Source organism: Microcaecilia unicolor, chromosome 6, assembly GCF_901765095.1.
Source record: "Microcaecilia unicolor chromosome 6, aMicUni1.1, whole genome shotgun sequence".
Taxonomy (NCBI): domain Eukaryota; kingdom Metazoa; phylum Chordata; class Amphibia; order Gymnophiona; family Siphonopidae; genus Microcaecilia; species Microcaecilia unicolor.
In genome coordinates, this window is record NC_044036.1 from 344,658,616 (window position 1) to 344,682,552 (window position 23,937).

Below are 23,937 nucleotides of genomic sequence, written 5' to 3' on the forward strand. Positions count from 1 at the left end.
GAGGAGGAAGCAAGAAAAGGAGATGACCAGAGGGAAAAGGAATTAGATGTATTTCTGAAATTCTGAGGATTATGGGTTGACCAGGATGTGGACACGTCAATACATTAAAACTATTTAATATTACGTAAATTCTTTGGTATAAACTTCACGTAAGATTTAATATTTACTTGTTGCTGTGTATTTTTGCTTTAATTATGAGAAATTCTGGTAGATCTCATTTTGAAGTCTTCAGATTGGGTCCAGTGCACCTGTTCTGCTCGCGCACTCACGTACATTCTGGTTTCACCTGAGTCAGCAGCATAAATCACTCACTGGTAGATGGCGGTACTGATAGAGATCAGCTTTCTTAGAGCTCAGAAAGACCAAGGTGATTTTCTAGCACAGTGGCTTTCAACATAATCCTCAAGGACCCCCTGGCCAGTCAGGTTTTCAGGATATTCACAATAAATATGCATATGAGAGATTTGCATGTCGATAATCTCGGAGGTACGGTCTCCCGTGTGGGGTATCCCAAGACACCATACTCGCCACTATGCTTTTTAATATATTTGTCACCCCTGCTCGCTCTAGTACAATCGCTAGATTTAACTTTCTACATATACATGGACGACATTCAGGTTCTTGACTACAATTCGCCTCAAGATATCACTGCAGTAAATAATAAATTAGATCTCATTTCTCACTGACTAACATCACATAAGATCGAAATTAAATAAACCCAAGGTGTTCTGTTCTCCAGGTAGGGTGATCCCAAACCCAATACATTGAGCCTGCAAAGAGGTGGGAAAATGTGGGATACAAATGCAACAAATAAATAAATTTATTTCTATCTGTATAACTGGCTCTGTTGTGACACTTCAACCCACCATTAAAGATTTGGGTGTAAATTCTAGATCTAACACTTGACATTTAGGACAGAATTTCTGCTATCAAACGTTCCTGCTTTTTCAAACTCTGTATGCTGTATTCTGTCAAAATCGATTTTCACAACCTGCTGTTCGGGTGCTAATACATGCTTCTTTCATTAGCAAGTTTGATTATTGCAACGCACTGCTTTACAGTACTCGTTTAACCAACATCCAACGCTTACAGATAGTACATCTCTATTTCTGACCATGTAACCCCGCTATTGCGCCAGGAAGACTGGCTATCGGTTGTTCATCGAATAACCTACAACATCTTGATTCTTACTCATAAAATCCATCATTCGGAGCAACCAATGTGGTACCTCTTTCCCCTTTTAACCCATACATTTCTTTCCGACCTCTCCAGTCGACTCAACAGTTTCACTTTGTAATTCCTTTGTTCCTGTACATTAGACCAGGCACTGTTCATGCCTGAATTGTTAGTTGAGTGGAACTTGCTGCCACTACACTTAAGGTTGGAAAAGTTCCAGTCCACTTTTAAATCAGAACGAAAAACGTTTTTATTTAGAGATGCTTTTTCCACAAACTAATTTGATTTACAGACCTGCCTTTTGGCCTCAAGCTCCCTCCTCTTCCCTCCTGACAGGCGGGGCATCAGTTTTTAGCAAATGTATTTCTCTGTTATATCTTTTCTATTTTATCCTGTTACTTTTCTATCATTTATTTGTATTTCCTCCATGTTTCATAATTGTATTTGATTGTAAACCGCTCAGATAGTTTGGTTCAGGCAGGGCCGGTCTTAGCAATTGCAGGGCCCTGTGCAGACCAGTTTGGTGAGCCCCCCACCCCACCCCAGTCCCACCTAGCCCCGCCCCTTGTTAAGATGTGTTTTAAGCATTTTTTTATTTCAAATAAAGACAAATCAAGCAAAACTTGTACAGGAAAAACTAATTCAAATATGTAAAATGCTATCATAGGAAACCTTTGGGTTTAAAAGGCAAAACCATGTGCACGTAAGGACTGGATAAATGAATTAAAATTAATCCCCTTAATATGTAATACTTGGTAGCAATAATGAAACAGTGATTGAATATTCACGTAGAAAGCAGCCTGAGCCAACAGATTTATTTTCCTTTGAACATAATTAACTTTGTATGAACTTGGCTGAGCTGAACTGGACAATGTTGGCACGTTTAGACTGACTCTGGACAGTTCTGCACAAAGGAAACCCTTCCCTCATTAATCAATACCTTCTCTGTGAAATAGTAATAATAATAATAAAAAAAAAAGCAAGTTAATTTTTATAATATACCACTGCATTCCACAAAGCAAAAGGAGCAAGTTCCCACATTCCATCTTTTTTTTTTCTTTTGACGTAGGCACAGGAAAAAAAAATGTTTTAAATGCTCCTAGGTTTCAATCTAATTCATGTTTAATGTGGGATAAAATGCCATAAGTAAATAGATAGATAGAAACTAATTCTCATAACATGATGTCTGTTTAGTGGCCCTTTACTAGGAGAAAAAAAAAATCTCTGCATGAATATATAAGTACTAGGGTGTCCCTTTAACCAGCCTCTCCAAATGACACAAATTTTACTTTGATTTTTTTTTATATACAGTATATCCAGACCTCCTCTCCGCTCCCCCAACCACCAGGGTGTCCTCCCGGCACCTACCTGAAGCCACCCTGGTGGTTTAGTGGAGTTTTCGGAGCAGGAAAGGTCCCTAGTCTTTTCTGCCAGCACTGACCCCTCTGTTGCCGCGTTGCTCTTTAAAAATGGCTGCTGAGACTTCCACTGGTGGCCTCGCAAGACTTCTTTTTCTAAATTTATTCTTTATTGGCTCAAGGTGGGGGTTTAAGAGCCATAACATAATGTCGTTAACTGTGGTCAATTTTTCACAATCTCATTATGTGCCCCAGAGAATGTAAACATCCCCTTCAGGGTTTTGTTTTGGTTTTTTGTTTTTTTTCACCTCACATTTCTCATATCACCATTCATCCCGTCAACAAGAAATCTTTCATTTTCTCTCCTGACCTATTTCTGGACAGGTCACAAGCTTTCAACTTCCTGTAGTTAATCTTTAATCCCGAGAATTGTTCTTTCAGTCACACAGCTAATTTGTGGAACCAGCTTCCTTTTTCTGTAAGGTCTTGTACTCATTATTTTCAGTTTGGAAAACCTCTAAAAGCTTTTTCTGTTTGGTAAAGCTGGTTTAAGTACTGTTACAGCACCTTAGTAGTTTGTTTGGTTTAATTATTTGTACTTCCTGGATACATTGGTCCAGCTCTTATTCTTTGGAATCCGTCCTTGAACTGAATAGGGACAGGCGGAATTAAGAAAAACTGGTGTAACATAGTATATGACGATGACGGCAGAAAAAGACCTGCATGGTCCATCCAGTCTGCCCAACAAGATACATATGTGCTACTTTTTTGTGTATACCTTGATTTGTACCTGTCCTCTTCCGAGCACAGACCGTATAAGTCTGCCGAGCACTATCCCCGCCTCCCACCACTGGCTCTGGCACAGACTGTATAAGTTTGCCCAGCACTATCCCCGCCTCCCAACCACCAGTCCCACCTCCCACCACCGGCTCTGGCATAGACCGTATAAGTCTGCCCAGCACTATCCCCGCCTCCCAACCACCAGTCCAGCCTCCCACCACCGGCTCTGGCATAGACCGTATAAGTCTGCCCAGCACTATCCCCGTCTCCCAACCACCAGTCCCACCTCCCACCACCGGCTCTGGCATAGACCGTATAAGTCTGCCCAGCACTATCCCCGTCTCCCAACCACCAGTCCCACCTCCCACCACCGGCTCTGGCATAGACCGTATAAGTCTGCCCAGCACTATCCCCGCCTCCCAACCACCAGCCCCGTCTCCCACCACCGGCTCTGGCATAGACTGTATAAGTCTGCCCAGCACTATCCCCGCCTCCCAACCACCAGTCCAGCCTCCCACCACCGGCTCTGGCATAGACCGTATAAGTCTGCCCAGCACTATCCCCGTCTCCCAACCACCAGTCCCACCTCCCACCACCGGCTCTGGCATAGACCGTATAAGTCTGCCCAGCACTATCCCCGCCTCCCAACCACCAGCCTCGTCTCCCACCACCGAGTTTTCACAATTTCATAGCGTAACAGTTTCCATCATGTTCTGTTATGCCTGACCTCTCAAAAAGGAGGCTTGTCATTTGCAAATAAATTAATATTCTTGCATCCCCAACTTTGGCCTCTGTCTTTTGATGTCCTCATCTGTTCTGTGGTTCCAAAGATAGGATGAACAATAAGGGAGAGAGAGAGGCCTTCCTTGGCCAACGCCTATCTGAAGCTCCAACATCCCATCCTCTTTCCATTAATCGAGCTACACCCTCAGCCTGCTATGAATAGTTTAACCCCTTCTGAAAAGGGCCTTTGAGTGCAGACGGAAAACTCCCGGTAAAGGTGCTCCCATGTGATCTGGTCAAAGTTTGTCTGTCCGCTGCCCAGACTGACCAGCACGACACCCTCTTCTCACTTTCTCTTGGTACGTATCTCCGTCACAAAACCAACTTGGTCTTCTTAGTTCAGCTGCCGTAAAATATTGGCCATTGTAATTGCCAACATGGCTGGTAGAGACCGATTTCACTCCTAAATCAGGATGACAAAAATTCATAAGACTGCACATGCGCCTTATTTGTACCTGGTTTACATATCGCTGCCACATGGTCGCGGTATTCATTGTTTTGCGATGAAGGGCTGTTAAGTCTTATGGTTACTGTTGAATTTTGATGTTTTAGAAGATAACATGGTTATGTTGTTTGTCTTCATCATTAATGTAGATTGTTCCCCACTCAGAGCTGTAAATGTGCAGGATATAAATCTTTTAAATAACATGCACTAATCTTTTATTTATTTATTTATTTATTTATCTAACAGACCTTTTATTCCTATGCAGATAACGTGCATTAATCTTTAGTTAAAGGCCCCCATAATATTTTGTAAAGTTCCCCACCCAGGGCCGGTCTTAGCAATTGTGGGACCCTGTGCAGACCAGTTCAGTGGGCCCCCCCCCCCCCCCCCCCATGCCTGCCACCATAAGCCATCAGTTTAAAAGGAGGTTTAGAGCTCTCGGTACCCCACCTCACCCCATACCTTGATGTGCATCCAGCACGTTTCAGTAGAGAGCAACAGCAATTTTCATATCCTGTCAGCTGCTGAACCTAGAGCTTCCTCGCTGCTGCGTCCCACCCCCTTTTGATGTCACTTCCTGCTTCCGGAGGCTCTGGGCTCGGCAGCTGACAGGATATGAAAATCGCTGCCACTGCCTGATGTACATTTAAGTACGCAACAAGGAGATGTTCCGAGACAGGAGGACAGACATGCCGGAGAAGTGGGATCCCTAGGAGAACGAGGCCCGGTGTGACCGCCCTTATCACCCCTTCCTAAGACCGGCCCTGTCCCCACCTTATCCCATCTGGGCCTCGGCTGGCTTCAGATAAACCACCAACTTTAATTGATAAAGTACATAATACAGGCCTCCATTGTTTCTGTCAAACACACATGTCCCATACGCTTCTTCCATCGCCCTGTGATCATCCCAGCAGTATTTTCTAATAATTTCTTCTTACCAGCAATACACTTGACTTTACTCGTAACACAACCAACTATATGGATAAATTTACCATCTTATATGGCTTCAGAATTATTCCAGAAATTTAAAATGGTCTTAAAAACATAGCTGGCAATTCCATAAATGAGTGGCTGAGATTGTTAGAAAATCCAAGCATTACATTAGAGATTTATACCTTACACTAGTCTGATGAGTTCAGTGCGGTTTACAAACTAAGAAACCGGGACAATCCTGGGATAGTTAACAGTTACAGATTTTCCCTTTTTAGCCACTAATGTTAACACAATTCTGGAACAGAAAAGTGTTTAATAGTTTCCGAAATCTTGTATGGTTAGTCATTAGTCTTGTATGATCTGGTAAAGAATCCCACCACTTTGCTGATTGATAAGGAAACAGACTGGACAGTAGGATAATCAAGGACTAAGTATCAGTTTCTTAGTGACAAGTGGACGGGATCGAACATAATCTGGAGCTTGGCCATGAAGGATGGAAAATATTAGTTTAAAGATGTCATGTGCCTCAGATGGAAACAATGAAGTCTCAAATATAAAGGTGTTCCCCTCTCAAAATTTGAAACGACACAGATCGGAGGTTCAGCCGTATTCTGTACTGTCTGAAGTCTCCGCCTTAACTGTTCTTGGCATCCCACATATATAACATTTACAGTAATTAAGACGAGCTGTTTGTACAATAAGCCAAAACACCTCAGAATCAAAACACTTTTGTTGTGACTGCCTGTATTTGAATATCAAAAGTAAAAACAATTATCCAGAATCACTGCTAATATTTTTCAGCTGTTTCTAATGAATAGACAGTACCATCAAGTAGAAATCGGCATGTGGTGTGTTTAAAGTTACAGCAAGGCAATGGTGCCTATATGCCCTGAACTTGGTGGTCTAAGCCATGGTAGCGTTTTTAGACGGTTGTAGAAATCCGCTGGCATTAATCCTTAGGTGCCAGTTTTTAGAATTGTCATTTATTTTGAAAACAAAATCTTGACTAATTATCCCTATCACTGTCAGAACAAGGTAGCGGAACGAGGCAGAAGTTCTGGATCACATATCAAACATCTGTTCTCACTCACGTTCCTGTTATGCTGTTCGTATTGTAAATTCTTTTCATCCCTGCTCCTAAAATGTACGTTTTTATTATATACAGTAAACCGCTTAGATTGTATTTCGATAGGTGGAGTATAAAGAAACGTGACCTGGATGACTCACTCTGTCCTCATCTCACAGAGGTTCACACAGTGCGTGAAGTTGTTCTTCACATTTTAAACCCTCGTTTCCCTCGTTATTAGGGCAAGGTGACTGCAGGCTCTGTTTTAACCTAGGAATTGTTCTGCTATCTCTTCAGTTTTGTTTTTTTTTTTTTTTGTAAATATTTTTATTGTAAGTGTGAAAGGCATATAACAGAACATTGAAATTTTCATACTTTGCAGCAAACATAACAGAACAGCAACTTCTGTCCATTAACTCTAGAACAAGGACATCTCCTTTATCCAGTATGATAAATAACTTTAAGCCACAGACAAATGCACATCCTATGTATACATGACAAAGATCACAACAGCTATTATCACACCTAACCTTCCACCTCATTTTTTGTTTTAATGTTTCCCCTCCCTCCCCGCCCCCCCTTGCCCCCTGCCCTCCCCCCCTGCTCCTGGAGAAACCTGAGACCCAAAGTACAACATCTCAAAGCGTTGCCATAAATGCCCAAATCCCCGTCCACGCGGACCCAAAGACTTAGAGCGCTCCTGTTCCCAGCAAGCCATCTGCTTCATTCTGGCTAACCAGAGATTGACAACTGGGGGCTCTACTAGTGTCCATTGGGCCAATATTGTTTTCCGTGCCACCATAAGAGCGACACCCACAAACCGAACCTGAGAATATTGCAGGCCTTGATCACTTAATTCAGACTCATCTCCCAGCAGCAGTATCTTGTAAGACCACTCTATGGGGACTCCCAATGTGCACTCCAGCGATTCCACCACTGTGCTCCAGAACTGGGCTAACTTTGTGCACTCCAAAAAAGTGTGTATCAATGTTCCTTCTCTATGTTTGCACTTCAGACATGTACTATCCTCCCATAAGCCCATATGCTTACCCTTCTCCCGTGTTATGAACGCCCCATGTAACAACTTAAATTGCATTTCTTGCAAATTCGCACTAGGAGTTGATTTAAATGCCCATGTAAAATAATTGGAAAGCATATCCACTGTGATCTCTTCTCCCAACTGCTCCCCCCACCAACTCGCCAAGCCAGCAAAAAAAGTAGCATCTTTGTGTTCCTTTCCCAGTGCATACCACACCGCCAACCTATTCGCTGACTTCGGAACTTGACAAAACATCTTATCTAATCGGGTAAAGGTAGGCCCTTGCGATGCTGAAGTAGTCAAGGTGGCACAGTAGTGCCTCCACTGTAGGAAAGGAAAGAAGTCCACCCTTCCTAAGTTCCACTTAGCCTGTGCCTGTTCAAACGATGGGAGTAAACCCTCCTCAGATGTAATAAATTCCCCCACATACCGACAACCATTTCTTGCCCATACCTGGAACCGCGACACCCCCTGTCCCGCTGGAAAAGCAGGGTTATCCACTGCAGCCAGGAATGGAGATGCACCCGTCGCCTTACCCAAATATCCTCTCCACCACTCCCAAGCCCTCTGCAGCGGTTGAAGCAGAAACTGCAATTCTCCCTTCCTACCCATCCTCAGTTGTATCATGTTAAATGCAGAATATGATAAAGATTCGTCCTGCCAGATGGATTGCGGTGCATACCTAGCCGATCCCTCATGCAATTCATGAATCCACCTAAGTATAGCTGCCACGTTGTACAAGCGAAGGTCTGGAAAGTTTAATCCACCTTTAGTTCTGGGCAATGTTAGCTTGGCAAAACTGATTCTAGCCCTGCGCCCGGCCCAAATAAAAGTGCCTATAAAACCTTTGTAATACATCTCATCCTTTTTTGTGATCCAAAGTGGCAACATTTGCAGAGAATACAGTATTTTTGGTAACATGACCATTTTAACGAGGGCTACTCTGCCTAGCAGAGAAAGCGGTAAGTCCTTCCATCGCTGACACAACGCCTTAAGGCTATCCAGCTTATCCTGGACATTCCTCCTGTAGATCACTCGCATATCTTTATGTAGATATACTCCCAGGTATTTCAACGTGCCCGTTGACCACGCCAAAGGGAAAGTAGGCAACTGCCTGCATGCACACGGGACAGACACCGGCAAAGCCTCAGACTTGTCGAAGTTTATCCGCAAGCCTGAAAACGATCCAAATTGTACGAGCAAAGCTACTAAGTGGGGGACACTTGCCGAGGCGTTGTCTAGGTAGATAAGCATGTCATCAGCAAATAAATTAATTTTAATTTCCTGGGACCCCAATCTAATCCCTTCTACATTTTTAGTCTGGCGAATTTTAATAGCAAAGGGCTCTAATGACAGTACAAATAGCATAGGTGATAGTGGGCATCCCTGCCGGGTGCCCCTTTCCAATGAGAAAGCTTGAGACATTGCCCCATTTATTAATATCTGGGCTGTAGGGTTACTATATAAAGCTCTAATTCCGCCCAAAAATTCTCCCATTATGCCGAATTGGGGCAGGACCCAGAACAGATAATCCCATAAGATCTTGTCAAAAGCCTTCTCAGCGTCCAAACTTGTGATTATTGCATCCCCCGGAGCCTTTCCCTTTCTTTGCAAAACTGTCAACGCTCTCATAATATTGGAAGAGGCGTACCTCCCTGGCACAAACCCTGCCTGATCCGTATGTACTAACTCAGGCAAGACCCTCCCCAGTCTACTCGCCATTATATTTGCAAAAAGCTTAATATCTTGATTCAAAAGCGAAATTGGCCTATAAGAGCCCAACTTCTCCTCATCCCTTCCGGGTTTAGGAAGTACTACTATATGGGCGTGTGTGAGACCTCCTCCCGCCCTTCCGGTTGTACATAAATGATGGCAGAGTTCCTGAAAAGGGGGGCAAATCTTGGCTCCCAAAATTTTGTAAAATTCAGGCCCTAGCCCATCCGGGCCCGGTGCTTTGGCTAACTTTAATCTCTTGATTGCCTGTCTAACCTCCTCATCCACTACTGGCTCATTCAGTTTATCTCTCTGCTCATTAGATAGCTGTGGTAGAGAAATATCCTTGAAAAATACCTCTCTCTGCACCCCGTCCACCTCTCCTTTATTGTACAGTGCTTTGTAAAATCTCACAAACTCCTCCTGTATACCTACATTCGTTGACACTATCTCCCCGCTAGGCGACTTTATCTTTGTTATGATCTTCCTGGCCCCTCTACTTTTCACCAGTGACGACATCAATTTCCCTGCTTTATTCCCCCAACGAAACAAATTGTATTTATATATACTGATGTCTTGGGCCGCTCTTTCATTCAAAATATCACTGATGCATCTTCTTGTCGCCCAGTACTCTTTCTTCGCTTCCTCATCTCTCTGACGGGCACATCTCCCCCTTAGCTGCTGCAGTTGATTGGACAGGGTCACCAATCTCTCATTCCTCTCCCTGTTCTTTTTTGCTGTGTACGCCAAAATGTGTCCCCTTAGTACAGCCTTCCCCGCTTCCCAGTACACAACAGGGTCTACTGTTTCCGGATCATTTTCCGTCATGTAATTACCCCACATTTGCAATAAGAAGGTATGAAATTCCAAGTCCAAATACAAGGTAGGGTTCATTCGCCACATCCTTGTCTCGCTGTCCTGCCTCCATTGTATATCCACCCATACTAAACAGTGGTCGGACACCGCCCCATCTACTATCTCCGCTGCACGCACCTTCGAAAGTAGGGAGGAATCCACCAATAAATAGTCTAACCTTGCATACACCCCATGCACCTGTGAGAAAAAAGTATAGTCGTAATCCTCTGGGTGCAGCACGCGCCATATGTCCAATAATCCTAGCTCCTTCATTAGAAAGTTTACCCCTTTATCCTGCCACCTTGAGGAACGTGGTTTTGCTGGCTTGCAGTCTATCAGGGGATCTGCAGTAATATTAAGATCTCCCCCGACTATCAATTTGTATCCGCTTATCGACACCAATTGCGCCAGTACCCCCGAAAAGAAAGAGTGAGAGTATATATTGGGTGCATATATAGAGCAAAGGGCTACTCTGTGACCCGCTACCTCTCCCAGCCAAAGAACATACCGTCCTTCCGGATCCTGAACTGTCTTATGTGTAGTAATGTGGTGCTTTTTATGGAACAGAATAACTACACCCCTTTGCCTATTGTTGAAGGATGAGGATACTATTTCTCCCACCCATCCTCGTTGTAATTTTCTGTGCTCCTGCTGCGAGAGATGAGTCTCCTGCATGAAAAGCACATCAAGTTTCATCCTGACACAATAGGACAGAATCTTAGAACGTTTAACTGGGGAATGGATTCCATCCACATTTAGAGACCCGAATCTCAAACTACCCATGTGGCTGTATGGGCCTAGTAAGCCTGCTATCTTTCCGAAATCCAGAGGTGGTGTCCCAGCTCACCACCTCCCACACAAAAATGGGCTTTGCCCTCTGCCTCCTCCGCCCTGCACATCTAGCCATGGTCCCTCGTCTTCCAGGAATAACTTTCCCTCCCCCCCCTATTCTACTGCCCAACTCCTCACCCCCCTCCCCCCTCCCCTTCTCCCCTTCCCCTCCCCCACAGCCACCTTTCTTATGCCATTCACACACCCCATCCATATCCCATGCTCCCCCTCCACTCATATTCCCTTGCGCTTCCTCCCCCCTCCCCATCCCTACCCTTCTTCCCAGAACACCCAGTGTTACAATCCCTTCTCAAAGAAGCTGCTCCCCTCTCATTTCCCTCCCCCCAACCCTCCCTCTACCATGAACGCTAAACTTACAAGAGCACTGCTCAACAGCTGCTCCTCCACTCTCTAAACAAGTGTAAGATTACATCATCTAACAGTAAAAAGTAAAAAAAAAAAAAAAAAAAACCATATCAGGTTAGATGCAACATTAGACTACATATAACAAGAAAACGAAGAATAAGAAGAAGGGAGAAAAGGCAAATTCATTCCACAGATGTTTCTTTCTCTTTCCTTTTCCCCTCCTCCCCCTTTTATATATAAGGTCCCCGAGTATCCAAGCAATACTGTCCTAAATTGCTCACACATCTCTACACCTCTGCTTCTCCTGGCAAACTTCTTGCACCCTACTTAAAGCAGTCTTCCGCTCCAATTGTAGCCTCTCCTGCTCCTCAGGGCAACTTATCCACGAAGGCTCCAAGTTCTTTTGGATCCGTAAAGAATAAGGTTTTGTTGTCATGAGTGAGCCTCACCTTGGCAGGGTAAAGGAGGGCAAATCGCAGTCCCTTGTCATACAAACGCTTGCAATGGAGGCCCATTTTCTTCCTTTGGTCGGATACTGACGCAGAGTAGTCCTGAAACAACAAAATCTGATGACCTCCACACGCCACTTTCTTCTTTCCCCGGAACGCCTGCATGATCTTATCTTTATCCGCATAATTGAGGATTCGCGCCAGAACGGCTCGCGGTCGCTGGTCTCCCTCGCGGAGCGCTCCCACACGGTGTATTCTTTCAGCACGTAGTGTTTTCTCTTGGAGTTGTATATTCAGCTGCTCTGGGATCCCCTTTTCTACAAACTCCCATAGCTCTGTGTCCTTTACTGTTTCAGGTAATCCGATAATGCGAATGTTATTGCGCCTGCTGCGGTTCTCGTGGTCATCGACCTGCTGAGCCAGCTGCTTGCACTGGCCCTCCAACGCAGCTATCCGCGCCTCCGTTGTCTCCGCTCTGTCTTCTTGTCTAGAAATGCGTTCTTCAGCCAATTGCAGCCTCACATTCTGTCCCTCCAATGCCTCCGTGATATGATCCATCCCTGCCTGTAGTTTGGTCAATTTCTCATCCAACGCTGCAGTAATCTGATGGGTCAGGTCCCGGATCGTCTCTGCTGGCATCACGAGCTGCTGAGGAGTGCTATTTGCCGCCACCACCGCCATTTTAGGTCTCTCCTTCAATGCACTGTGTTTCCTCGCCCGCGGGGCCCTAGATGGCATACCCCCTCGCAAGCACTCCACCAGATTCCGTTTCCACCTCAAAAGAAGCGCTGCTTATTGCTGAAATCGCCAATGGTAGAGGGAAGATCACTCCGGTGAGTTTACAACATTAAATTAGCAGGTTTTTAACCGATGGGAGCGGAGCCAGCCTTCGGGACGTCCGTTCAGCTCCTCCACATCACGTGACCCCCCTGCTATCTCTTCAGTTGTGATAAACCCTCTCCCAGTATCATCCTTCACTCTTGTGAAGAGAGATTTTGCTAATTTGGGCCTTACCAAGTTAGCCGTCAGCTTCCCCGCTCCCTTTTCCCCCACTTATCTCCCAGTAGTTCTAGAATCTGATATTGTTTAATGCCTGTCGCTTCAGACGCTCATCTCTACCCTTCCGAGATGCACCATTTGTTTGGCTCATTCCTTCTTCGTGCTGTTGTTTTCGCCCTGAGTTCAATAGATCACTGGACTCCCCCCTTCCTATTTCTTTCTTAACCCACCAGACTTTTCTGTGGGGCACATGTAACTCCATATTTTCAAAGAAAATTGGGTTCATCCTGCATATAAAACCCTTATTCCCATCCCCCAGTTTCTACTTCTGAGTGGTTTGATACTGTTGTGTTTCTGTGTGAGACTTAATTATCTTCTGGTTGCAGAAACTTTGTGTTCTGAATTGACTAAGATGAGCATAAACTTAATATGTGCATGAATAATAAGTAAACTTCAGCTCCATGAGATTCAGCACCCTCCAAGCAGATTTATTGTATGTAGGGCACTCCCTTCTTGTCTCTAAGGGGGGGGGGGGGGGGGGGGGCTCAACAGAAGAGACTGAAAAAAAGCAAGCCCTTCTGGCAAAGGAAAACCACTTTAGAGTTCAGTTTCTCTCTTTTATAATAATGCTAAAATTTATTAGAGTAAATAAATGGTTACAATAAAATTTCTTTTATCCCAGTATTACAGAAAATTGAATTCTTATTTATATCAGTTCAAATTTCAGTATAAGGAAAATAAAATCAATTACTCTCGCGCTCTCTCTCTCTTTCTGTATATTTCCTTTGAGCTTAACAAAACCTGACTTCCACAAGATGTGCTTGTCAGATTACTGAAGCCCAATTTTGTCCAATCACTTAATGCTTCATATTTTCTCTCTTACTTATCTGGTATTCTTCAACTCTGACCTCTAAGGTCACCTTCACATAATTATGTGAATTCTGTTTCTTTGGTATTTTTCTCAAATATCATTTGCCCTTTGTAACCTCCTTCCCTCGAATACTTATCACTCATACTTGTCCTTCACTGAACATGTGTCTGTGTTATCTTAAGAGCCTGTTTGAAACAAACAGACACTTGTTAAAGTTTATGGCCCATTACTAGGGCTAAGCAAGCCTGTCTATGGTCTGTGAGAAGACCAAGAAGACACAAGCTAGCTAATTTCTCTACTAGATCATAGATAAGGGAATGTTATATGTACAAAACTGATTGATGTACAAAACCAGACAGCTCTATACATTATTTAATAGATTTTTAGAGATGGGAGAGGTTCCGCGAGATTGCAGACGAGCAGATGTGGTCCCTCTTCACAAAAGTGGAGACAGAGAAGAAGTGGGAAACTACAGACCGGTAAGTCTCACATCGGTGGTAGGAAAAATAATGGAGTCGCTGCTGAAAGAAAGGATAGTTAACTTTCTAGAAGCCGACGGGTTACAGGACCCGAGACAACATGGCTTTACCAAAGGAAAATCCTGCCAAACGAATCTTATTGACTTCCTTGACTAGGTGAGCAAAGAACTGGATGAAGGACGTGCACTAGATGTAATCTACTTGGATTTCAGCAAAGCCTTTGATACGGTCCCCCACAGAAGACTCGTGAATAAGCTGAAAGGGCTGAACTTATGACCAAAAGTAGTGAACTGGATAGGAAACTGGTTGACCAACAGGTGGCAGAGGGTGGTGGTAAATGGAATCTGCTCGGAGGAAAGGAAGGTGAGCAGTGGAGTTCCTCAGGGGTCGGTGCTGGGGCCAATTCTCTTTAATATATTTGTAAGAGATATTGCTGAAGGGTTAGAAGGAAAGGTTTGCCTTTTTGCGGACGACACGAAGATAACCAATAGAGTGGATACCCTGGACGGAGTAGAAACAATGAGAAGGGATTTCCAAGCATTAGAAGAATGGTTGAGGGTCTGGCAGTTAAAATTTAATTAGTTACCATAAATGACTCCAGAATATATATATATATATATATATATATATATATATATATGTTTTATTTTATTTATTGCACTTGTATCCCAGTCCTGTTATGGCATCGCCATTCCAAGGTAAAAGATACAATTGGTGTAACAAAAAGGTCAAGGATGACAGGAAAGATCTACGCAAACATTTATAGAAGTATGACTTTCAGAGTAAGGGTGGAGTGGTGAAGTGTTACAATTAAGCTATGGGTTCTCGTGGTAGGCTTTGTTGAAGAGAGAGGTTTTCAGAGATTTGTGGAAGTTGGTTATTTCTTTGATTGTTTTCACGTTAGTTGGTAGTGCATTCCACAGCTGCGTGCTAATGTAGGAAAAGCTGGTCGCGTGTGTTAGTTTGTATTTTAGTCCTTTACAGCTGGGGAAGTGAGGATTAAGAAATGAGCGGGCTGATCTTTTAGCATTTCTGGGAGGTAGGTCCACGAGGTTTAGCATGTAAGTCGGGGCATCTCCGTGAATGATTTTATGAACAATCGTGCAGATCTTGAACGCGATGCGTTCTTTAAGTGGGAGCCAGTGAAGTTTCTCTCTTAGTGGTTTTGCACTTTCATATTTTGTTTTTCCAACTATGAGTCTGGCTGCGGTATTCTGGGCTGTTTGAAGTTTCTTGATAACCCTCACTCCACATTCACAGCGTTGAAGCTTAAATTATGGGTGGACACATACATTAAATTTGTTGATCTTGTACATAATGTCACTTGTTATTACAATGTTAGAATACATGCAATATAATGAGTCCCCAATTCTTAAGTTCTTTCTGCATATACACAAGGAAATCTTCTTAGTGCGGTGTATAATCCGCTAAGCTCTATATCGTGGTCTACAGTTCTTTAGACCAAATGTGTGATGAAATTACCACTTATCTCATGTATTGCCCTGTGTGTGCCACTTATGTTTCAGGTTTCAACCCTCAATACTTCCAGGGCTATCTTGATCTCAACATAATCACTGTGTCCAATTTATGGATTCTCAATGAACCGTCATGATCCTTCCATTGACTTTAACGCTTGGTCGTGGCTGAGATGCCTCTACGTATTCCTCCAAATTGAATCACATTACTGATTTGCGATCGGTTCCTCGATGTGGGACCGCATTTCGTGGTACTTCCCCTCAGGAGGAACCACTTCTTAATCTATAACAATTCAACAACATGTATCCTAATTATCAACTGCATTCAAACTTAACAAGCTGAACTACACCATCATTTACCCTATATTCAGATACATGATAATAATAATGTTAACGGCCGCTTACCAGCGGGACCACTGTCCTGGCAGAACATCAAACTTCCGCCACTGAAACTTCCTCTCTCTAACTATTTCTACCGTTTTTAAATACCTGACCTTTTTGGCACTACCCACCCAAATTTAAAAAGACAGTCCTTCACACCCACTCTACCTCCAGGTTGAAGCCATTCAGGGCCACCGTATCCCAACCTCCCCTCTCCAAAAAAGAACCCCATCATACAAAACCAAAATCCCCCCCCCCCCCCACCCTAGCCTGTCCAACACACCCGATGGAGAAGGTCAGTGTGGGACTGTCCGCCCTCCCCCAGATCACCTCCTCCATCCTCCTTGATCATAGCTCAAGATGAACCATAATTAAAATTATTTGCTTTATCATGACAACATTCAGGGAAAGAAACACCAATTATCCAAGAAGCGAAGAGAAAACAAAAAAAACCTTGGAATCGCATAAGTGAGAACATAATCCCACCTGATGAGTCAATATGAGTGGAGGAGTGGCCTAGTGGTTAGGGTGGTGGACTTTGGTCCTGGGGAACTGAGTTCAATTCCCACTTCAGGCACAGGCAGCTCCTTGTGACTCTGGGCAAGTCACTTAACCCTCCATTGCCCCATGTAAGCCGCATTGAGCCTGCCATGAGTGGGAAAGCACGGGGTACAAATATAACAAAAACAAAATATGCAACCCTTAAGAACTTACAAACCGCAAACATTTGTATATCAACCAACACATATAGAAGATCAGTTCCATGTCCCCTTCCCACCATCCCACCCCCAACCCTCTACACCCTCAACATGTATACCAACCCCTCCCACATGCTCACAACCCTCTCCCCTCTAACATTCACACCCCAACACACAACAACACAGCAAGAAAAAACCTCACACGCCACTCTTGTTCCCTTACGATAGTAGTAAAAAAAAAGGAGAAAAGATACATGACCCTCCTTCGAGACCAAGAGCTTAGAGACCAAAGAAATCCCTCTTAGCCCCTTCAAACTGACAGCAAGGCCAAAACTAAACAGAAACATAGACTATTATAGCTCAGCCATAAGGACCACATACAGAGACCCCGCATGACTCCACTTCCCAGTCTTCCAATCATAGGCCCAGTCCAGTGAGAGGTGATCCCGTCGAGACCCAGCACCATTTATCAGTCAGATGAACCCCACAATCCACAGGCTCTCTCCACATGACAGCAATAGGGGTTGGCTAAGATTGCGAACCCTGGCGAAACAACTCAGCCTCACCAAGTGAATTACACATAGCACAATGTACCCTCTATGAGGGTCTGAAAGCGCGCTAAATACTTCAAGTACATTAGCTATGGCCTCGGTGAGGGTCCATACATCCAGGCATTATGCCCTCTTCAAGATCGATACCCTCTACTCATAAACAGTCCATGGCAAAACCGCCCCAGTGAAAAGTCCACATACTGGTAACAATATAATCTCCACAGTCCACATTCACTCTTTCCACATGATTTAGCCGATTCAGGAGAATCAAAAAAATTTTGCCTTCCCGTGAAGACCTTGAGGCGCGCTGGGTAGAGCAGGACGAATTGGATATGACGCCGGTGAAGATCCGCGCAAACGCCTTTCTTAAGTTCGAGACCCTGGCTGAGAAGTCCTGAAAACAATATTGTTTTATTTTCATATGTTAAGGGACCTTTCGCTCTGATCGCTCTCAAAATGTCCATCTTATGTGCATAATTCAAAATCTTGCAGATTACAACACGTGGACGTGCCTCTTCTGATCTTTTAGGTCCCAGCCTATGTGCCCGTTCTATGCGTAAGGGCCCCGCTACCGGCTGTAACCACAAGGTGGAGATCAGCCATGTCTCCAGAAACTTCCTCAAATCTGCCTCTGGTATAGACTCAGGAAGGCCTACCAATCGCAAATTCTCCATTTCCTCCGTCTTATCCTCAAGAGATCTCAGTTTATCTTGTAACGTAGCCGTCATGGTCGTAAGCTGTTGCACCTTATCTTCCAGATCAGAGACCCGCTGACAGTAAGCCGAAAACTCCCCTTTCAGGGCCTCCAGGCTCCCATCAGCACTGTCCAATTTATCCAAAACTACTTGCATTTTTTTTATCTAGGGAGTCATCGATAGCTTGTTTTACGTCCGTAACAATTTCAGACACCCATTCGGAGCTGACCGAGGAGGGGCCTCTGTCGCCTTCCGCTGCCGTCTTGGAGTCGCACCTCGCTAGCTTCTCCTTCTCTCTGTGAGCCGTTTGTAGTCATAAATGCAGGCAATCGGCTTCTCTGCTTCTGCGTATGTTTCAGAAGGAATTGTGCCTTTCAAGCCCAGCTTTTGGTTCCAGCAAAATACTTTAGAAGGGTGAGTTTTGGCGATCCGAGCTGGGAGCTCTTCCCACTTGTGTCTGCACTCTCAGCACATCATCATGTGACCCCTTGATTTGGTTTTAAAGTGCCAGTGTAACTCTTACGTTTTTAGCTTAAACATTTAAAGTTTTACATGGATTTTCGAAGCTGGCACTAATAGATAGACCACTGTATAACTTAAAATGTTTGAAGCTAAACAGCATTTGCCTAGTGGTAGAGAAGTGATGGGAAAGTTTGAGATTAGCTGGGTCCATGGCATTCAACCAGGGATAAATGACCATTATCTCCTGACCAATTGTAGGTCAGTGATAGTCCAGGGCCTGGAGGTTACAGTATTGCAGGTAACACATCCTTCACTCCATCTGGAGCTGAGGCCACAGGAGAACTGATAAGCGCAGAATAGTGATAGCGCAGGCCACGGGACAGGAAGCGCAGAATAGTGATAGTGCAGGCCACGGGACAGGAAGGCCAGAATAGTAATAGCGCGGGCCACGGGAGAGAAAGCGCAGAATAGTAATAGCCCAGGCCACAGGGAGAGGAAGCGTAGAATAGTGATAGCACAAGCCACGGGACAGGAAACGCAGAATAGTGATAGCGCAGGCCACAGGAGAGAAAGCGCAGAATAGTAACAGCGCAGGCCACGGGACAGCAAGCGCAGAATAGTAACAGCGCAGGCCACGGGACAGCAAGCGCAGAATAGTAATAGCGCAGGCCACGGGGAGAGGAAGTGCAGAATAGTAATAGCGCAGGCTACGGGACAGCAAGCGCAGAATAGTAATAGCGCAGGCCATGGGAGAGGAAGCGCAGAATAGTGATAGTGCAGGCCACGGGACAGGAAGGCCAGAATAGTAATAGCGCGGGCCACGGGAGAGAAAGCGCAGAATAGTAATAGCCCAGGCCACAGGGAGAGGAAGCGTAGAATAGTGATAGCACAAGCCACGGGACAGGAAACGCAGAATAGTGATAGCGCAGGCCACAGGAGAGAAAGCGCAGAATAGTGATAGCGCAGGCCACGGGAGAGACAGTGCAGAATAGTAATAGCGCAGGCCACAGGAGAGGAAGCGCAGAATAGTAATAGCACAGGCCACGGGACAGGAAGCGCAGAATAGTAACAGCGCAGGCCACGGGACAGGAAGCACAGAATAGTAACAGCGCAGGCCACGGGACAGCAAGCGCAGAATAGTAACAGCGCAGGCCACGGGACAGCAAGCGCAGAATAGTAATAGCGCAGGCCACGGGGAGAGGAAGTGCAGAATAGTAATAGCGCAGGCTACGGGACAGCAAGCGCAGAATAGTAATAGCGCAGGCCATGGGAGAGGAAGCGCAGAATAGTGATAGTGCAGGCCACGGGACAGGAAGGCCAGAATAGTAATAGCGCGGGCCACGGGAGAGAAAGCGCAGAATAGTAATAGCCCAGGCCACAGGGAGAGGAAGCGTAGAATAGTGATAGCACAAGCCACGGGACAGGAAACGCAGAATAGTGATAGCGCAGGCCACAGGAGAGAAAGCGCAGAATAGTGATAGCGCAGGCCACGGGAGAGACAGTGCAGAATAGTAATAGCGCAGGCCACAGGAGAGGAAGCGCAGAATAGTAATAGCACAGGCCACGGGACAGGAAGCGCAGAATAGTAACAGCGCAGGCCACAGGACAGGAAGCGCAGAATAGTAACAGCGCAGGCCACGGGACAGCAAGCGCAGAAGAGTAACAGCGCAGGCCACGGGACAGGAAGCGCAGAATAGTAATAGCGCAGGCCACGTGGAGAGGAAGCGCAGAATAGTAATAGCGCAGGCCACGGGGAGAGGAAGTGCAGAATAGTAATAGTGCAGGCCACGGGGACAGCAAGCGCAGAATAGTAATAGCGCAGGCTATGGGAGAAGAAGCGCAGAATAGTAATAGCGCGGGCTACAGGACAGCAAGCGCAGAATAGTAATAGCGCAGGCCATGGGAGAGGAAGCGCAGAATAGTAATAGCGCAGGCTATGGGGAGAGGAAGCGCAGAATAGTAATAGCGCAGGCTATGGGAGAAGAAGCGCAGAATAGTAATAGCGCAGGCTACAGGACAGCAAGCGCAGAATAGTGATAGCGCAGGCCACGAGACAGCAAGCGCAGAATAGTAATAGCGCAGGTAATGGGGAGAGGAAGCGCAGAATAGTAATAGCGCAGGCTATGGGAGAAGAAGCGCAGAATAGTAATAGCGCAGGCTATGGGAGAAGAAGCGCAGAATAGTAATAGCGCGGGCTACAGGACAGCAAGCGCAGAATAGTAATAGCGCAGGCCATGGGAGAGGAAGCGCAGAATAGTAATAGCGCAGGCCACGGGAAGAGGAAGCGCAGAATAGTGATAGAACAGGCCACGGGAGAGGAAGCACAGCTTAGTGATGTCACAGGCCACAGAGTACCAATCTGGCTGCCGTTCAATTATAATGACCCAGAAGCCAAGGGTGTTTGTGGTGGCTGAGTCTTGGCTGCTGTTTTGGAGCTGTTTAGCTTATTGCTGAATGTTATAAATCATTGAACGTAAGTGAGCTCATTACTTAGGATGAGGAAAGGAAACAAAATCTGGCCTCAGTGGCCTAAGACCTTGTAAGTGGCCAAGCAAAGAACGACTTAGAGAAGTAGAACCTGGATGGATCAATTCCTTGTGTTACTGTATAGTGATAGATAATATCCTGCTGTCATGTATGTGCATATACACACGTGCACACCTGTACTGTGGTATCCCACTGTTACTGTGATATGTAACATGCAGACAATCTGGCTATTGTTACTGTATTTTTCTTTCTGTTTCAGGGTTCACTGGTGGGTTTGTGGGGACTCCTGCAGACATGGTGAATGTTAGGTCAGTGAGTAACGCTTCGTCTACCCATCCTTCCATATCTCTGCCACTGTCCCTGCAGTGCCCTGTGGAAACAGCAGGTGGTGGTGTTGAGCTGTACAACACTGAGATGCTGATGAGAACACAAAAATCCTTTTGATCAAAGATTCTTGAGCCCCCTCTATACATAATACATAATCTTTGTGCCATCAACCTGAAAATGGTGGCTTAGAGGGGAATCCCCTGGGCTGCATCCTGAGGTTGTGACCCTTGAACAGTTGAGTCTCTGGTTACTTAACAGCAGGGTTTAAACAGGGTACCCTACAGAGGTCTGAAGGTACAGTCCTCTAGTTACTTGTGTGTTCAGAATTAAAATTGACCATGGAGAGAGGATGTGGCCTAGCAGAGCACAGACTGAGAACCAGGGAAGCCAGGGTTCAAATCCCACTTCTGCCTCTGACACACCTTGGGTGAGTGGGTGAGTTTTTAACTCCCACTGCCTCAGGAATCCTCTTAGATGTAAGTTTCGTGGGGCAGGGACACACACTGTATGTGGAAACCTACTCACATCTGTTCAGGTTTTACACTGGGGCTATAGAAGCATCCTTGCTTCTTTTTCTTTCGTCCCTTCCTCCCTAGGTGTGGACATGTGTTGATCGTGTTCTCCCTTGTTCTAGGATGCAGAATGACATGAAACTTCCAGCTCACCTGAGAAGAAAGTAAGTTTATCTGGACTGGAGTGGGTAGCTCTGGGTGAGGCAGGTTGGAGGGGCCAATGTATGTGTTATCATTTACTGTTCCTGTGGTCTGACTGGGGAGGTTCTTGGAAATGTTTTTCTGCTCTTAAGAGACAATGTCTGCTTCAGTGGAATTTTGGAGACACTGGAAGCAGCTCACCCGTGGCCACACCCAATCCAGAGTGACGAGGGACAAGCACTGTAAAGTTTCCCCCAAGGGTGGCAATAAGTGATAGTTGGGTGTATGGGGTTGCCGTGTCCACTTGACTCTGTTGAGAGGAGAATTCAGCTTGCTGACCTCGCACCACAGTACACAGGGACTGGCTTCTTGTTTGGGCTGTTCAAAACTTAGGAAGCCCATCACCTGCCCCGATGAAGGGGGGCAGTGATGCAGAGACCCAGAATCACTCGGTCCAATCCTCAGAGACAGGTTGTCATGTATGTCTTTGTGTGTGTGTGTATCCTCATACATTCTCTCACTCCAAACTGGTTGTCATTTCTGCAGTGCATAGAAACACATGTCAGCTTGCTAGATATGCATTTGAAGTGCACGTTCACAAAATCTTCCCCATCACACATCCATAATCACACAGATCCTATCCCACGGGAAAAAGGATCCTCTCATGGCCCTGATCCTGGAATTGTTTCTCAAGAAGGCAGAAGCAGCTCTTGGTTAAGGCTGTTATTCTTTCTGTTTCCTGTAATTTGGCTCTTGAAGAAGAGGGTTTTGGGGGGGGGGGGGGGGGGTGGGATTTGAACATGGTTGTGCATTGTTCTATTGTTATTGACTATGGACTCTCTTTGACAAGTTAATAAAGCTTGTAATAAAAAAAGAAGGCAGAAGCGACCGCATTAGCTGACTTCTTCAGATTAGTTGGTCTATTAGGTAGGATGATGGCGCACTGTGAGCAAATCGCCACTGTTTTTCTCCCCTGTAGCTACGCCCATGCGCTGGACGGACTGTACCGGGTTCTGCGGGAAGGTAAGGTACATTTGTCCTTTAGATTGTAAGCTCCTTTGAGCAGGGACTGTCCTTCTATGTTAAATTGTACAGTGCTGCGTAACCCTAGTAGTAGTAGTAAGGAGACCCTTTGTGGGTATTATGATTTTCTGCCTTTATGAGAAATAAATGTAAGGAAAGTTTTTTTTTTGACTAGGAGGAGGAAGGGGTGATGTTGGTCTTGTCTGGGTCATTAATGAAACTCCACCTTGTGTTCTGAGCTCACTGCTAGAGATTGATTCTGCCTTTGTCAGGACATAAGACCCTTAAAGCACTGACATTGTGCTCTCTGAAGAAAAGAGAAAAAAACTTCATATTTATTTATAAGCAATAGCCATTAAACCAATTGATATTTTTCTCAGGCTTCAGCAGCATATAATAAGAAGGTGTGGCATTCTCCAATTCCCCCCCCCCCCCCCAAAAAAAAAAAATTGGAAAATAAGGGATCAGGGTTTTAAGTTAAAGGGAGAATGCTCTACAAAAACAAGGGGAGCTTCTTTGCTGGCAGGGTGGTGGATGCTTAAGATAGTCTAATAGTAACTTAAATGCACGTGGGAATCTGAAGGAGTTTGTTCATCTACTCAGAACGATGAAGCAACAGAGAAGGCAGATGAGCGATGTCCAGCAGGTGATCCGGCTTCTACAGCTAACGGATGGGATATAGTGTTAGAACTGTGCAGATGGGAAAGTTGGGCAGTTGGTCTTTATCTTCTGTTCTGTTCTATGCTCTTTCTTCCCTCAGAGGGCCTGAAGAAGTTGTTCTCAGGAGCTACAATGGCGTCATCTCGAGGTGCACTGGTTACAGTGGGCCAGGTGGGTGAGCATCTCTTGTCTGTGGGATTGCTGATCCACTGACTGCGGTGGATACTTTACCGTTTACAGAAGAGACCTTTTTATACTGAACTAGCAAAACTTTAAGTGAACAAAGCTCTGGGGCCAGATGGTTTCCATCCTGGAATATTAAAGGAGCGCAGAGAGGTTCTTGCCGAAGGATCCATTTAAACATATCTTTGGAAGTAGGAAT

The 23,937-nt window shown here is 45.2% G+C and overlaps 1 protein-coding gene across 1 annotated transcript in view; it reads left to right on the forward strand.

Annotated features, from left to right (window-relative positions):
* The window catches only part of SLC25A10 (solute carrier family 25 member 10), a 41,559-nt gene that overhangs the window by 11,878 nt on the left and 5,744 nt on the right, over positions 1-23,937 (forward strand). Inside the window, exons 4-7 of the mRNA XM_030205155.1 lie at positions 21,152-21,200; positions 21,854-21,895; positions 22,852-22,895; positions 23,656-23,726. Of these exons, the coding sequence (XP_030061015.1) occupies positions 21,152-21,200; positions 21,854-21,895; positions 22,852-22,895; positions 23,656-23,726 (206 nt within the window). The remainder of the gene's footprint in view (positions 1-21,151; positions 21,201-21,853; positions 21,896-22,851; positions 22,896-23,655; positions 23,727-23,937) is intronic.